General features: G+C 38.5%; 1 protein-coding gene across 1 annotated transcript in view; it reads right to left on the bottom strand.

Annotated features, from left to right (window-relative positions):
• LOC139710431 (uncharacterized) overlaps nucleotides 1–15,344 on the bottom strand; it is a 40,418-nt gene that overhangs the window by 4,659 nt on the left and 20,415 nt on the right. The window contains exon 6 of the mRNA XM_071622347.1: nucleotides 1,581–1,755. Within this exon, the coding sequence (XP_071478448.1) occupies nucleotides 1,581–1,755 (175 nt within the window). The remainder of the gene's footprint in view (nucleotides 1–1,580; nucleotides 1,756–15,344) is intronic.

Here is a 15,344-nt window from a genome sequence, read left to right as displayed (position 1 = left end):
TCATTCACACAGCAACATAGCCGTGTCGTGCACCGGGAACATGACCTGCAGCGGACCTCGTTTTCAACACTTTCGATAAGAAGTACCCTGGAGGCCCACTATTCCTTATATGGGATGACAGATTACGCAGTCATTTTGTACGGGAATAGTTTGTGTTTGATCTGTCACGTGACATTCATCCGAGAACTTTGATGTGATATTTATTCCAGAAATCTGCGCTAAGTTTATGATAGGGTGCTACCGGAAGGTGTTCTAAAGGTGAAAGCTGGAAAATGAAAGATCAAAGAGATTTCAAACTTTTACTGACATTTTTCTTACTAGTCTTTGGGATTCCCTGTTTAGGATATGGAGGTTGGAAGGCTTGATTAGGAACGCATGTTGTTGCAACAAATACACCATAAAACGAAGTTGTTTGATATGATTACGCGTGGCGAATGCAGATAAAAAACGTGAGATGGAATAGGAATTTTATGACTGTTAAAATCGTCAGTGAATTACCGCTTCCTGTCTACTGCCTGCATGTGAGCTGATAGTTGAACAGATAACTTTCCGTTTGAGTTTTTAGTTCCAAGGAATGTCATTGTTGTTTTATGCAGGTTGCACGTATGCATTGACTTCAACTTGAAAAGTATATGGAATGTTTTATAAAATGGGCTATAGAATATCTGCAATCTTATGATAAGTCAATTATCATGCATTTACTTTTACTGATCTACACTGAGCCATGAGTAAAGATAAAATCCGAATGCATGGCTAAACCTATAATATTGTATATACAGGTGTACCTGACGCAATAAAGATGGGGAAAAGACTGAATTTCATGAATTCACGGCCCATTTTATAAAACGAATGATACACAAGCCTATTTTGTGGATCACTGAGAATTGGATGCTCTCGTTTCACTTTGGAATCAGTATAAAACGCACTCGCTATACGCTCCCGGGTTCAAACAGTTTCCAAAACTGGCGCATCCAATTTTCACCGATCCATGCACTCTGTGCATCATTATTGTATGATAATCGAATCTCTCGAAAGATTGATCGAAAGTAACACAGCGGACTCAAAACCTTGACGTCCCTTGCTCAAGTTCTCTGTCTCTATTCTATAGTCGTGACTTTTACCATCTATTCTATCCTCAGTGCAAGTCCTTCGAAATGGACTTAAAAGAAAATTTACCCCAAACATGAATAAAGATTCAGTGCATAACACATCAGGGGAAGTATGAGGGGGAATCGAACAACGCCTTCAATAGTTATGATCTTTCAAGGTTTTATTTAAATCTATGCAATAATGATAATGATATTGTAATAATGAAATTGTTTTGTTGAAATGGTGATTGGTAGATCCGGACAAGCGTGAAGTGAAAAAGGACACAAGGTACCATGACCTTTACGACCAATAAAGCGTTAGAATGTCAGAGAATCGCAAAACCCGCCATCCGTAAATGGGTAGCTGAAAATAGATTAGAAAGCTTTTGCTTCGGATACACCTAACGCATCACTTTTAACTGTTTCTGGCTGTATCTGTCTGGTGGTCCATTAAGTATTTTATAAACACTTTAGGATTAAATTGTACCTTACCTTCGAGAAGTCGTCGCCGAATTGCACACTGAAGTCGGTGCCGTGGTCGCTTGAAGACGAACTCTGGTCCACCATCTGGACTTTGTACCGGATGTTGGCAGTGGCAAAAGTCACGTCATCCTCCTTGTCGTCGATCACGACATTCGAGCCGTATTTCTTCAGTAAGCTGAGCAATCTACGGCATAAAGAATAAATAAAAAATGAATGAATGATTAAAGGGACTGTACAGTACTGGTTGAGGTGAGGATTCAGGTATATAACATTCCTAAGTGAGGTAATGAGAAACCTCTTATAAAATATGAAAGAGCGTGTAATTTTAAGAAGGATTCAACGTTTATTTGATGAAAATTGGTTTTCAAATGGCTGAGATATCCAAAAAAGTGATAAAAATAAAAGGTGACAGGCCACGTCTTTTTTTAGGATCTCTTTGTTTCACCTTGCTTTTGGATATCTCAGCCATTTCAAAACCGATTTTCATGAAATAAACTTTTGATTCCCCTTAGAATTGCATGCTCTTTGACATCTCACAGAGTGGTTTCTGAATATCTCGCAAAACGTTAAAAGCCAAATCCTCACCTCAACCAGAACTGTACAGTCCCTTTAAAATGGGTAATGGTAAAATTGTCTGATAATTTATATAATACATTAAGAGGATTCAACTTCATGATGAAAAAATGGAAGCACAATGCAAGAGGATGTATATTCATTATATTAATGAAGAATGAGCATAAAACTAGACTTCCATCGGTATTCAAATCGGAAACCTCCCGATTACGAAGCCACTGCTCTTATGGACTGAGCTGTGGAAAGCCCTGGTACGGTGTCCTCCCCAGAAACTGCTGCATTCTCAACGCTCGTGTGGTCAGAAGCTTACATTAACCTGACATAAGCCCGAAGGATAGATTCAACGTTGGGTGAATTTTAGGGATCACCGAAACTGATGCAGCATTTTCAATCTATATCAAATGCAAGCAAAGGGAAACTGACAAGAAATATGCATATATATATATATATATATATATATATATATATATATATAATATATATTTGAAAATCTAGCAAAGAAAAAGGCAATAATAACACGCAATGGTGGGAGCTATCTTACGTCATTTATTTCTTCAACCATTTTATGTAGCTCTGATGCTGAAGTGAAAATATTGCAAAATGTAAACTACAGCAAGAGCACAATAGCTATTACATAATCGCCTGAAATCGAAAGATTCTGTGCCTGATGTGAAAATTGATAATGTCAAGTCTTTCCTGCTCTCTCAATAAGCTTTATAATCCCCAATTTTATCGGTAACCTACCTAGCCAGCTGCCAGATCTTATTCAGAGTTGCAGTTGACAAACTTGACAAGGATTACTCTGCCAACCTGAATAAAATTTCCAACACACAACAGGCAAAACACTGGTAAAAAAAGCGACAAACCACGAAAGGCCTCGAAAAAAAAATCGAATAGCGGAGAAGAAGAATAGGAACTATATAGACCACTGAAATTCAGCTTTCGTCCTCTCGTTGGCCTCTCTGCATCTCCAGTTTGAATTTGGCTACAGTTCCGACGGCTTACTCTTCGTGGTCGTGGTTTCGAGATCATGACGTATAATCAATTCCCGCCCTGAATTTTCTAACTCACATTCTTCTTCTCATGTACTGGCTTCTAATTGTTATAAATTGATTTCTATCTGCAATATTTTACCTGAATCTTTGAAGCTCATGTTTACTATAGCAGGGCTTTCAAAAGATTTGATACAGTTTAATGAAGCTTTCATACATTAGAATAGGACTTAAACACAAAATACAATGGCCATGTAACGCTTTCACAATACTCTTCAGGAATGCTGTACTTTGTACCGGTAGAACGGTAATCGATGTAGAACATAAAGAGAATACTCCCCTTGGGGATTCAAGTTTGCATCTTCAAAAACTTTTTTCTAAGACCAGGCATCGAGCGGTTTCAAGACCTTAAATAACAACAGCAGCAACAACAAAGGAAACAAAATGCCACTACTCCGTAAACTGCAATTTCTTGGTTGAGCAGCAGACGTGACAGTGAGGTAATTTGCTTCGTCAACACTCCAAACATTGAAGAGTGCAAGGTTTTTTTGCAACTCTCGATTGTGCTACCTTGAGCTTGAGTGTCGTTCCCTCCGAGTACTCGTGTTAATGGAGTCTCCAGGGGCTCCATCCGGATTGCTTTACGTCACACCAATGAAGAATTAAACTAAACTCTTCCAGCACAACAATAACCATTGTGCTGCGTGATGTCGCATACAGAATCGTAAGTTCGCTTCTCGTGTCGTCCCTGGCAAGATGAGCCAACGAAATAACCAACTTTAAAGGAATTTGTTATCTTGGTCCTTTCTGTCTTTCCCATGGTACGAATGAAGCAATTTTCTGTTTGCACTGCTTTATATCGCGGTGAGAATTCAAAGAGCTGTAAGAAATCATGTTTGCGTAACCTTGACACTCGCTTTGTTCCTATTGCCGATTGTTGATCTAGCCAATTAGCGCGACTTTTGCCCGTTCCTTTCCACATGATATCCATTTCACAACCCAGAACCTCTAACAGCGACCGAACGAAGTCACGAGGTCTGCAAGCCAATATTTATGTAACAACGACCCTGATTAAACTGATCAATCTATTTCAAGTCGCAATACAACAAAACATCTACTGCTCCAAGCCGCGTGGAGGTATATGACGAACAGCAAACTGGCCGTTTGCCTATGAAATTTAAAGAAGAAGTAAGGCTCAAATGTCACGGATATTGGTGGGAAAGGTTGCACTTTTAATGTTCAACTGCTTTGTCAGAAGGCATGAAAATTACTACAATACTACTATGATTTTTTTTCCTTTTAGGGCAGACGTGTTTGAAAAAGATGAAATGACCCACTGATATCGATACGCAGTGCTCCAGCGTAACGTTGCTCTCAGTAAAACTTTCATATAATTTCTCATTAAATATGATGATGATTATGCTAATTACAAAAAAAAAATGATAATGACCTTATCAATTCTAGGTATAGCCACTTCAGCATGCAAAATTTCTTCCCGGAGGGATTGCCATAATCATCCTCGTTACACTGACAGCTACATACTGAAGTGACAATGTCACATAGAATCTTTTCTTAAAGAACCTTGTTCCGGTTCCAAGCAAGACATCTTTGCACAAGGCTTCATAGGACAGTGGGTTGGACACAGGTACACGAGCATGGTTAGCATCCGTTGTGCTCACAGGTATTCGAGCTACGCGTAAAGTTGCAAAGAACCAATTTCCATAGCAATGAATAGCTATAACGTCACACTTCGATACTCAATTCTTTCTTCTAATTCTACATTGGTCGAGAGGGGAAAAGTGGATATATTACTGTATTCAACGACGTACGCGCTTCGAACCCAGAATCTCTGAAGCCCTACTTACTACTGAATTTTCGTGTTTTTTTATTTTTTTTTATAGATAAAACTATCATTATGCTTTGCTCATACACTCATTGAAATCATAAAAGCAATACAAATCTGGTTTTATAACTTTCTCTTTGGTCTGGTTGTTTCGTAATTGACCTACACAATATCAATGTCAGAACCATTTTATGGTGACAATGTTCAAACTAGCAATTACCAAGTATTTGTTCCATCCGTAGAAATTCGGGGGTAAAATTAACCTGCTTAAAACCACCACCAACAAAACAAGACAATAAACATGCTGCCTTACAGTGTACTTGTCTTTGAAATATATCCTAGCCTTGGAATAGAAAGGGGGAAAATGAGCTCTAGACATCGACATTGTGAAAGTAAGAGTGTTTAAACCGCTCATTTTAATTAACAAAGTTTCGAGGCCTTTAATTGACCTCTAAACCAAAGGACAGCATATCCAATTCAAAAAAAAAACAGCAACAACAACAACAATAAATAACGTAACTCCCTAAATGCAGGCATAAATATATTGTTTTAGTGCACAGGCAGTGTTTTGTGGCGCCAGCACTCGCCACTTAATGAGCGAGGCGCCACCGAGCATCTATTAATGATGTGAAGAGATGTAGAGCGATGACAGATGTCGAACTTTTGTCACGAATTTCCACACGACCCTAATGAGAAAGGTCCCAAATGCAAAAGATTTGGTATGGTATGACAATAAAAAAAGTTATTTGCTATCAGCTTTTACAGAGATCACTAAAGCCTGTGATTTTCATTATGTGACTGTTTGTCGTAAACAAAATCAACACACACACACACACACACATAATATATATGAAGATGATGATGATCCACAGCATTTGTATGGCGCCATATATCTGTCACAGAAACATTCAAAGGCGCAGACTCCTCCAAGACAGTTAGCAATTAAATGTCTTATGAAAAATGTGAGTCTTGAGTGAGGCTTTGAAGCCTATATATATATATATATATATATATATATATATATATACATGTATACATACATATATATATATATATATATATATATATATACATACATATATACATATATATGTGTGTGTGCGTGTGTGTGTGTGTGTGTGTGTGTGTGTGCATATTTGTAGGTATATGGATAGTGTGAAAAGACTATTTATATTCAAAAGCCTGATTTTTTTTTTTTAACTCATGAGTTAGGAGGTGTTTGAATTTATGCCAATTGAGATAGGAGGTCTTTCCACCAGAGGGATGATGTGAATGTTCACCAACAAGTGAAACTTGCATGAATACTGTATCGAGTGATATAATGCGCCAACGAAACCAATAGAGCAGAAAATTGCGATTATTTACGGAGAACATTTTTATCAAGAGAGAGAGAGAGAGGGGTGGGGGGGGGGGGGGGAAGATACCTTGCTTGTCGATTCATGCGTAATAGAATGTATCCGGCCTCGATTAGAGAACCCACGAGTCATTTGTGACTGTCAAACTCGACAACTTGCGCGTTGATGGATTGCATATTATATTCACCTATGAGTAGATTAATATACCGCTTAATGACACGTGAACTCCACATTATGAGGGATAGAGGGAGAGAGAAAGAGAGAGAGAGTAGAGAGAGAGAGAGAGAGAGAGAGTGAGTGTGTGTGTGTGTGTGTGTGTGTGCGAGCATGCAATTGTGTACGAAAAAAAACCCCTCACACATGACATAGAGTGATTACCGGTTTTGAGCTGTACAGGTACAAGGATATTGGTATAAATGGGCAACAAACTATTCATTAGCGTTTTTATTACAGACGAGACAAGGTAAATGTTTACATGTTGCCGCATTTGACTCATCGGACGTGATGTGGAATCTGTTACGAAACTGGTACATTAGGCTCTTTTTTTCTAAATGTGATTCTTCCAGCATTTTCTCTGCTAAAAGCCGTCAGTGTGGGATCTGTTACGAAACTGGTATATTGGAGGGGGGGGGGGTTCTGATGATATTCTTCCAACATTTTATCCAAAAAGCCACCAGTGTGTAAATGCTGTAAGACCACACTATTCAACTTTATTTTTTCACTACGCCCTTTCATTGTAAAAAATAAATAGAATAAACAAAAAATACCAAAAAAAAAATGAAACACCTGCAGTTATGCAGAGGTGTGTCTCGATGTGGAGATACCTACAGCTTAATGACTGGTTTTTCTTTTGCTTTATTTTTCACTGAAAAATGACGATATGTTTAACACTACTAATTCTTCAACTTGTACCAGGCAAATCAAAGAAATAGGACGATAGATTATAAGACCTCCTTGATGTTTCCTGGACAGTAAAAAGCAATGGTATTATGTTGAAAGGATAGAATTTACTGGAAATCGCAAGTTACCATCACCATTCAGTTTGACCATATGCCTTGCTGTATTGAAATGACAAATATAACGTTCATTTTACGTTTAAATAAGTGTAGTGACACTGGAATGAAACGTGGATTATCTGCACAGACAGGCAGACATTTGTCTTGGGACGTAACCTGTCATCGAAACAGACTACCAGAAAACACCATTGGCTGGATCAAAACCAGAAAGCGAAATCAGGACGAACAATGGACGGATGACACCATGGGAGGAGAGCGATAGGAAGATGGATGTCCGTGCGTTTGTGTCCTTTTCACCTCTGAATAGTCGTAGATCAGTTGCATTTCTCAGGGGTCAGTTCTTGTTCTGAAATGGATCTGATCTGGCGTTATACAGTAGCACCTCTTCTTTTTTTTTTTCTTTTTTGGTATGGGGGGGGGGAGGGTTGTTGGAATAGAACTCGAACCAAAGAATTCTTCAAGTTGTTAGTTTGACAGATTACATGGATCCTAATACTGCTACAGGTCAAAATACTTCCATCAGTCGTAAACAGGGAATTCACTAAGACGGCTGACAAAAATACCATAGGGACATCATCGATTTTGACCAAAAGTCAAAGAAAAGGTCTCGAAATTATCATTTTTTTTTCTTAAAGTCTAGTATGAAACCGTAGTTGTGCAGTAACTGTTTTATGCCTGCTTGTGCAAATTATTGTAATACCAAACTGCGTTTGTATTAGATTTACTTAATGGGAATGCCTTATCACTTTATCGCATTTGCAGACTTTTCCAAACTTCTCATCTCGGTAAACCTTCACTAATGTGTAGTGTTGATGATGTAGATCTTACGGATAGGAAGGCTGCAATGTCTCTATCTGTATTAAATATTCACCATCAATGTTACAAGCCTTATTCAAAGCCTTGTCACTCTATCGCTTTTGTAGACTTTACCAAACTTCTCGGTAACCCTCACTGCTGTTTAGTATTGATGATGTAGATCATTGTCATGAATGGAAAGGCCTCAATGCTTCTTTCTGTATCAAATATTCAACATCAACGTTCCAAGCTTGTATTAAAGACGCATTACAGAGAAACGATTTCCTGTGAAAGTATCATTAAATGCCGTGTATACTGGTTTAGTGTCACTTTTAGAGTTCATACAATAATAATCACGCACACCTTCACACAATAACTTTCGCCTCTAATGTTTACACGCATGTGAAACGACATACCCTCACGAGTAGTCTACATCAACCACACACAACGGTGGCCCTTGCCACTTGGTTACCCTGAAATCCCAATGTCCATATACAGTCTTGTCCAAGAGTCTTTACACCCATTACTAGCACCTGATTTCGTGAATTGTTGCGTGCAATATTTAGCGTCTGCTGCGGTCCACTTCCACATGAGCAGGCAGCTGTCAACACAAGCCCCTCTAGTGGTCATTATTTTGTCTTTAACATGTTTGACCAACACAAGTGGTGTTTATAAAAGCAAGACCATTGGAGGAGTTCCAATCCGTCACTGGCCTCTCATCTCGATGTCAAATCGACTTCCCAGTCGTCTGTTTTTCCGGGTTGACGACGGGGATTCCGAGAGGAATTAGTTTCGCGTTTGCTGGAGGAGGAATCGCGAGGGGAGCTGATTAGACCGTCATAGGATCTTAATTCGTCGAAATGTGTGGAGACGGGGTAGCTACTAGCTAAGGGTTTCTGGGAGAGTCGAGCGCAAATCTTTGCTTGTACGTTGTATAAGTACTGTATGCCAGCGGTGAGTCGTATACGAGGAGGAGGAGGAAAATTAGACAAAAGCAACAGAAGAGAAAGAAGAGGAAGAAGAAGTACAGTGACAGTAGTAATTGGAGAAGTGTTTTCTGCCTGTATATAGTTGTTCGTACTGTGTAGTTGAAGGGAGGCTAAAACGACAACATAAATATTAGATGAAAATATCTGGTGACATAAATACACTTGTCGCGTGCTTGAAATAATTTTTAGATGTAGCTGTCCATTCAAATCTTCTTTGGATTTTCGTCCTTTTCTCCTCTTGCTTATCTAATGACTTCTCGACTACTAATACAACATTGATAATAATAACAACAACAATGCTACTATTTCTATGCTACTACTACTACTACTACTGTGTGGTTTTTTTCGCTTTGTCCACCAGCTGTAGCTAAAATTTAGTAGACGACATTTCATTTCAGCAATATCATACTTCTCTCCTTAGTTATTGCTTCAAATCAAAATGATGATCATTTCACACCCTCTATAGTATATCATTACATTTTACGAAGTACATGTGTATTCTCAAAACGGGAAGAAATATAGACAAAAGTGATAAGGATAAAAATATTGAAATGTTTTTCATTGGCCCTTTTGCTTGTGGAGAACCGGACATGAAGCACATTCATTCTGTTCTAGAATGCATTATGTCAGAGGTATATAGTGGGAAAACTCAAGCAGATATTATGATGCAACGCTTGAGAACATTCCAACAGTTCATGCTCATGATGATGCTGCCAGAATTGTTGTAATGTAACAGGCAAGAATAGGTAATAAACCCACAACTTCAGGTTTCAAAGAAAACGTCTCGCCTCGACAAGTTAACCCGGGACGGAAAGGGTAATCTTCAAATAAGGAAAAGAGATTCTGAATCACCATGATAAATAGGAATGAATAAGATAAAGTTGTGTGTCGGTATTTAATGACCCAATATGGTTTCTACCGGGCGAGGCATATACATACAATATAGCGTGTGTCCTGTAACTCTGATGACGTAGGGGTTCTTTACAGAAAGACCCTAACAGGCCTGGTTTACATGTTTTATTTTATTTTTGCTACTTAGATTGTATCTTTACGAAAGACAGAAGAAGAAAAACAAGATTATTCTTTCAGCGCGATTAGTCTGACTGTAAAATGTTTGATACCTTGCAACATAACCAAATGCTCGGACCTCTTTTTGACTAACTTCGTAAAGAAAATGAATAAAATCTAAGGATTTAATTCGTATACTATGATTGTGACCTAAAACTCCTCTATTTTTCCCAGGGTATCGCATATTATCGAATGAATATTCAATGTTTTACAAGTTCCAGGTAGATTCTTAGAGCATAAAAAGTCATTTAAGAAAACATAAATCCTCAAAGTAGGCAGCGATCCTGCTTGGAGCCATTAACGAACGACAATGACTCTTTTGTTACTTTCTTCCTTTTGTTCTGTTTGTTATAAATGTTTTTCCTTACTCTATTTTCTATGGAAAATTATGTGCATGCCTGAGACCCCCAGAGAGCTGGATTATGTAAACAAACTCTTGTTGCATTTCTTGATACGCTCTATCTTCAGGATAGATTTATCTGACTTGACTTAGTTTGACCAAAGAGAAAGGAGAATAAAATGCGGCTCAACAAATTTCGCTTTGCGTCAAGGCCTCCTTCTCCTTCTCTGTCTTCCCACCCCCCCCCCTCCTGCCACAACACCTTTATATACTGTCAAATAAAATTCTGTTGCTTAGATGAGCCTTTCAAACAAGAGATTTTATTCAAGAATTATCGGGGATATAAAAGGCGTAAACCTTTCTGACGAAACACGTGCAGATCCACTCCCCAGCAAATTCGAACGGAGTGAGAAAAATTATGAATTTAGAATAATCACTGATAAGCACTAGCGCCTGACGTTGTAGTGACGTTGTAGACACGTTTAAACAAAAGTGCGGTGAATACAGGGAAGGGTTACACAACAAGCACAATCTGAGGGAAGGGTAGGGCTTGTAGACATTCTATTTCGTTATGAACCACGCTGCTCTTTTTTTTTCTGGTCTAGTAATGTCTATGCCCTTCAGAAATAACAATAATAGGAATAATAATTATAATCATCATCATAATTGTAATCATTATCATAAGATTAGTAGCTGCTTTTGGTTCAGGTCCACCTAATGACACTCATTGTGGCACTTTGATTTGTGATATCGGAGAAAAAAAACAGGAAAATTACTCAAACCACTCTGAAAAGAAAATATAGAACAACAGAAAAAATTGTATTTTATGGCATATCAAAATCAATACGCATGTCTCAAGGGAGGATTTAATGATAGGTGATGATGTTTGACGTTGATGGGCGGGGGGTATTGTTTCGATGGCAATGACAAAGAAAGTGCGACCCCCCCCCCCCCTCCACACACACACACACACACACACACACACGCGCGCGCGCACATACACACACACACACACACGCTCACACGAGTTCTCCATTGGTTTTTTTTTTCCTGGTGAGCGGAGCTGTCGTGTCGACCTGTAAATGGTTATATTTACCAGCGTCTTGCAAAATGAACTAGGGCAGGAGAGCAGAGGACGTGACGTCACCAAAAGTAGGGTTGTAAAAGACACTGAAAGAACTATGTTTATGTACAGGAAGACAATGGGGTGTTCTAATTACAAGGGCTTTAAGATTTCATTGAGTTATGGTGATTGTGTTGATCTTTCTGGGGAAGATAACCGAACAAAGCATTTGAGAAATCTAGAGAGGAAAATTATTATGGCATGAATCAATAACTCAGCGGCAGATTTTGGCGCATATTTCGTCATTAAGCTTGAATTTCGCATACGTAATCTCACTGATTGCGCAACACGCGAAACATGATTCTTGAAAGTGCGTTGCTTATCAAATCAAAATATGAAATATCAGTTACAATCAAACAAAAGGCTTTGCTTTTGGAAAGTTTTATTATAGGCCTAACATCATTTGAGATCACATAGCGAGCAAATCTTTGGTAGATATTGTGTCCTTATCACTTGAAGGGCTATTGACTTGTTTAGGGTGTTCGTTTTATGTTGTCTTTTTTCGTAAAAAAAGAAACTGTACTAACTTTGAATAAAACTAAGGGTTTATTCTACATTGAAATTTTCAAAAATATTGTTTATTGAAAGTGGAGTGGATTGGGCCAGCACAAATAACAGTTCGTGTTTTGTTTTGCTTTTAGCCGAACAAAAAATGACCTTTTCACTTCTTCCTCTCCCTCTTTTTCTTTATCTTCTTGTTTTCTAGATACCTTGTTTTCATCCATCATTATGTTGCAAACATTTTGTTCCACAATGCCATCCTCTATCTATTCATCTCTTCAAGGACATTGTCCCTGAAATAGTTTGTCCTTCTGCACATGACTCATGCGATCATGAATGGGACTAAGGGAAGACCAATCACTTTGAGAAGAATTCACTATTCATACGTGTAAATTGAAGCAATGAATTCGTTTCATTGACCACAAAGATAATGCAATTTCGTTGATTGGTGTTTCAGCTGTTTCCAGCATGTGACGCCGATTAAAATTCCGACACAGGACCGTCACCCTATAGTCCGAAACCTGTCTGTATAATGATTCTATTTCAATCCATTAACAATTCACAATCGCCGAGCTCGTGCGAGCTGCGGTGAGCGGCAGAGTGATTTTACACATCATGAGAGACCTTCCGTATGTGTGCTTTTCTGGCAATGAGGCGCGCGGGCGGTCCCGTCGGGAATTGTCGAGAAGGGTACCGAAGTGCTCTCGAAAGCGTGTCGAGATGCCAAAATCAACGACTTGCCACGAGCGTACGCAGGTCCCCGTGAAATGTGCGTGGGAGGATCTCACGATTGTAATAAGAGAGTATGTGATTTAAGGGAACGAAAAACCGTCAAAAAAGGAGAAAAGGTCTTTCCATACCGGCACTCGTTCACTATAGGTGATTAGCTGCAACTATATTATACTATGACGACAATGGACCCTTTGTAATCACATGAAGGCTTGCTGAACCCATTTGACGTAAAAACGTGACACAGTAGGCAGAGGGAAATTCCAAGATATTATGTTGGTTGTTATATATATCGTTTTGAAAGACCCCCCCCAAAAAAAAATAATAATAATAATAAAAATAAAGATTTATACATGTTTATATATATATATATATATATATATATATATATATATATATATACATATATACATTATAATGAGTATACAAATGTATTTCCCTTTCTCTGCTACAATTTTCCTGCCAATGACTCCTGTTTCCAAGTAGCTAGCAGAGTGGCAGACTTCAACAGTTATCATGATTCGTATGGCAGCTATTCTCGTGGATATTCTTTCCCCGATACACCGCGAAATTCTCTCTTTTCTCTTGGATTCTGTCTGACAGGAGTTTATGAGACCTGGGCCCTGTTTCATAAAGTTGTTCGTAATGTTACGAACGACTTACGAGCGACTGGTGATCAGTTCTTGTGGTGACTTATTGAAATTCTAGTAAGTATAGCACATCGCAACTGATCACCAGTCGCTCGTAAGTTGTTCGTAACTTTACGAACAGCTTTATGAAACACCCCCTGTCATAATTGCATTGTCCCCTATCTTCCTTTATAGATGTTTTTCAGTGCTCACAAAGGAGCCCTTCCGGAAGTTCGAGAAGGTATGACAAAATAGATGGCAAAACAGGTCTCCATCGAACAAGTAGTCGAATGTAGAAAAAATGAAGTATTATTCAGTTCTGTTTATAGAACTCGGAACACCGAGCGTGATTACTCTGTTGGCATTGATTACAGTGCAGCTGTTTTGGCTGCTATTCCCATGTTCCCATGACACCTATGATATAAATTGGGCCTCTATAAGTTAAAATTCATACAAGAGAACCACACCACACAGTGTTGTTGTTTTTTTTTTTCTTTCTTTAGAAATTGTTGGTAGCACGGCAGACGCATGCGCATTCATTATTTTGTGGCGAGATAAATTTAGAAGATTTGCTTTGTTTGTTCTGAGCTGTTTTGTAAAACAGCATCCATCTAACTTAAGTTGTTGACTCACATTTACGAGTTAAAACGGCGGTAAAGGGGGGGGGGGAATGGGTGACCTACCGTAAGTAGTGAATACCGATACAAAGCACAAAGGTATAAAGGACGTTTTGTGTTATTGGAATTAGGTGAGGACATGCGAGTATGGTTCTTTGAGTTGAATGGGCAAATCACAATTGCGCTGTAATTAAACAGAGGATGTGGCTATTTTGCCTCGTTCATTATCAGAGAAAGGAAATGAAAACATCTTCGTTTTGCCTATGGAGCGCTGTCCTTAAACGCAGTCCATTTAATCACATCCATCTTAAATGATTCAACTGACCAGTGGGTCTTTTCTTTCACTGATATTCTTTAACGTATATAGTCTCATGGTAAAGGCCTTGTTCGTCAAAGCCTGGTCAGAGTATTCACAGTTTATGCAATACAATGGCACAGTTTGCTTTAAAACATCAATACATTGCCTTGACCAACAAACTAGATTCAGTTAAGCTCGAGTAGAAGAATTGAATAGTAACTCGAGTAGATCACCCATAATTTCCTGTAACCTTTTGGGGAAAATGCCACGAAGATGTTTACACTGGCGCTGTGTTTACAACAAAAAAGTTATACGAGAAATCCCGAAATTATAGCAGGGATTGCAGAGTAAAGTAGATACGGCGACTAGAAAAGATAGGATCAATGAAATGCTATCCTTTCGTAGAATCGAACGAAAGTAACCAGCTATTATATGAGCTAAGGCACTTCATTTGCGCTTTTACTTCATTTATACATTTTTGCAAAAGACTACAAGATATTTTGAGTATTTAGAGAACATGCCTCTGAATGGCATGCCCATTTTACATTTGGGTTGTTGGTTCTCTCTTTGTATTTGTCGATATGAATACTTGGTATTCTCACCAAATTATTTTTTCTTAAAGTTTAATAATCGCATTGCTTCTTTATCGTTTTCCTCGCATTAAGCGCGAACACAAACAAATTAGGCATCTTAATGAATCTAAATGGGGGGGGGGGGAGGCTGATACATTTCATTTCATTTCATTTTCATTTCATTTTTATGTCATTTCCGACGAAAGTATACAACATAAGATTTGCATATAAACAAAGTAAAGTACAATGCGACTTTTGCATATTCAAGTGAGATACCGGATAATATATCAGATACATGAGTTCGTGTGTATTACGCAATCGACTGTTATCAAC

This window comes from Diadema antillarum, unplaced genomic scaffold, assembly GCF_040938485.1.
Source record: "Diadema antillarum isolate AM-2024a unplaced genomic scaffold, OU_Dant_1.0 seq00001533_RagTag, whole genome shotgun sequence".
Classification (NCBI taxonomy): Eukaryota; Metazoa; Echinodermata; class Echinoidea; order Diadematoida; family Diadematidae; genus Diadema; species Diadema antillarum.
The sequence above is the reverse complement of the archived record's forward strand: the minus strand, read 5'-3'. Positions and strand labels throughout refer to the sequence as shown.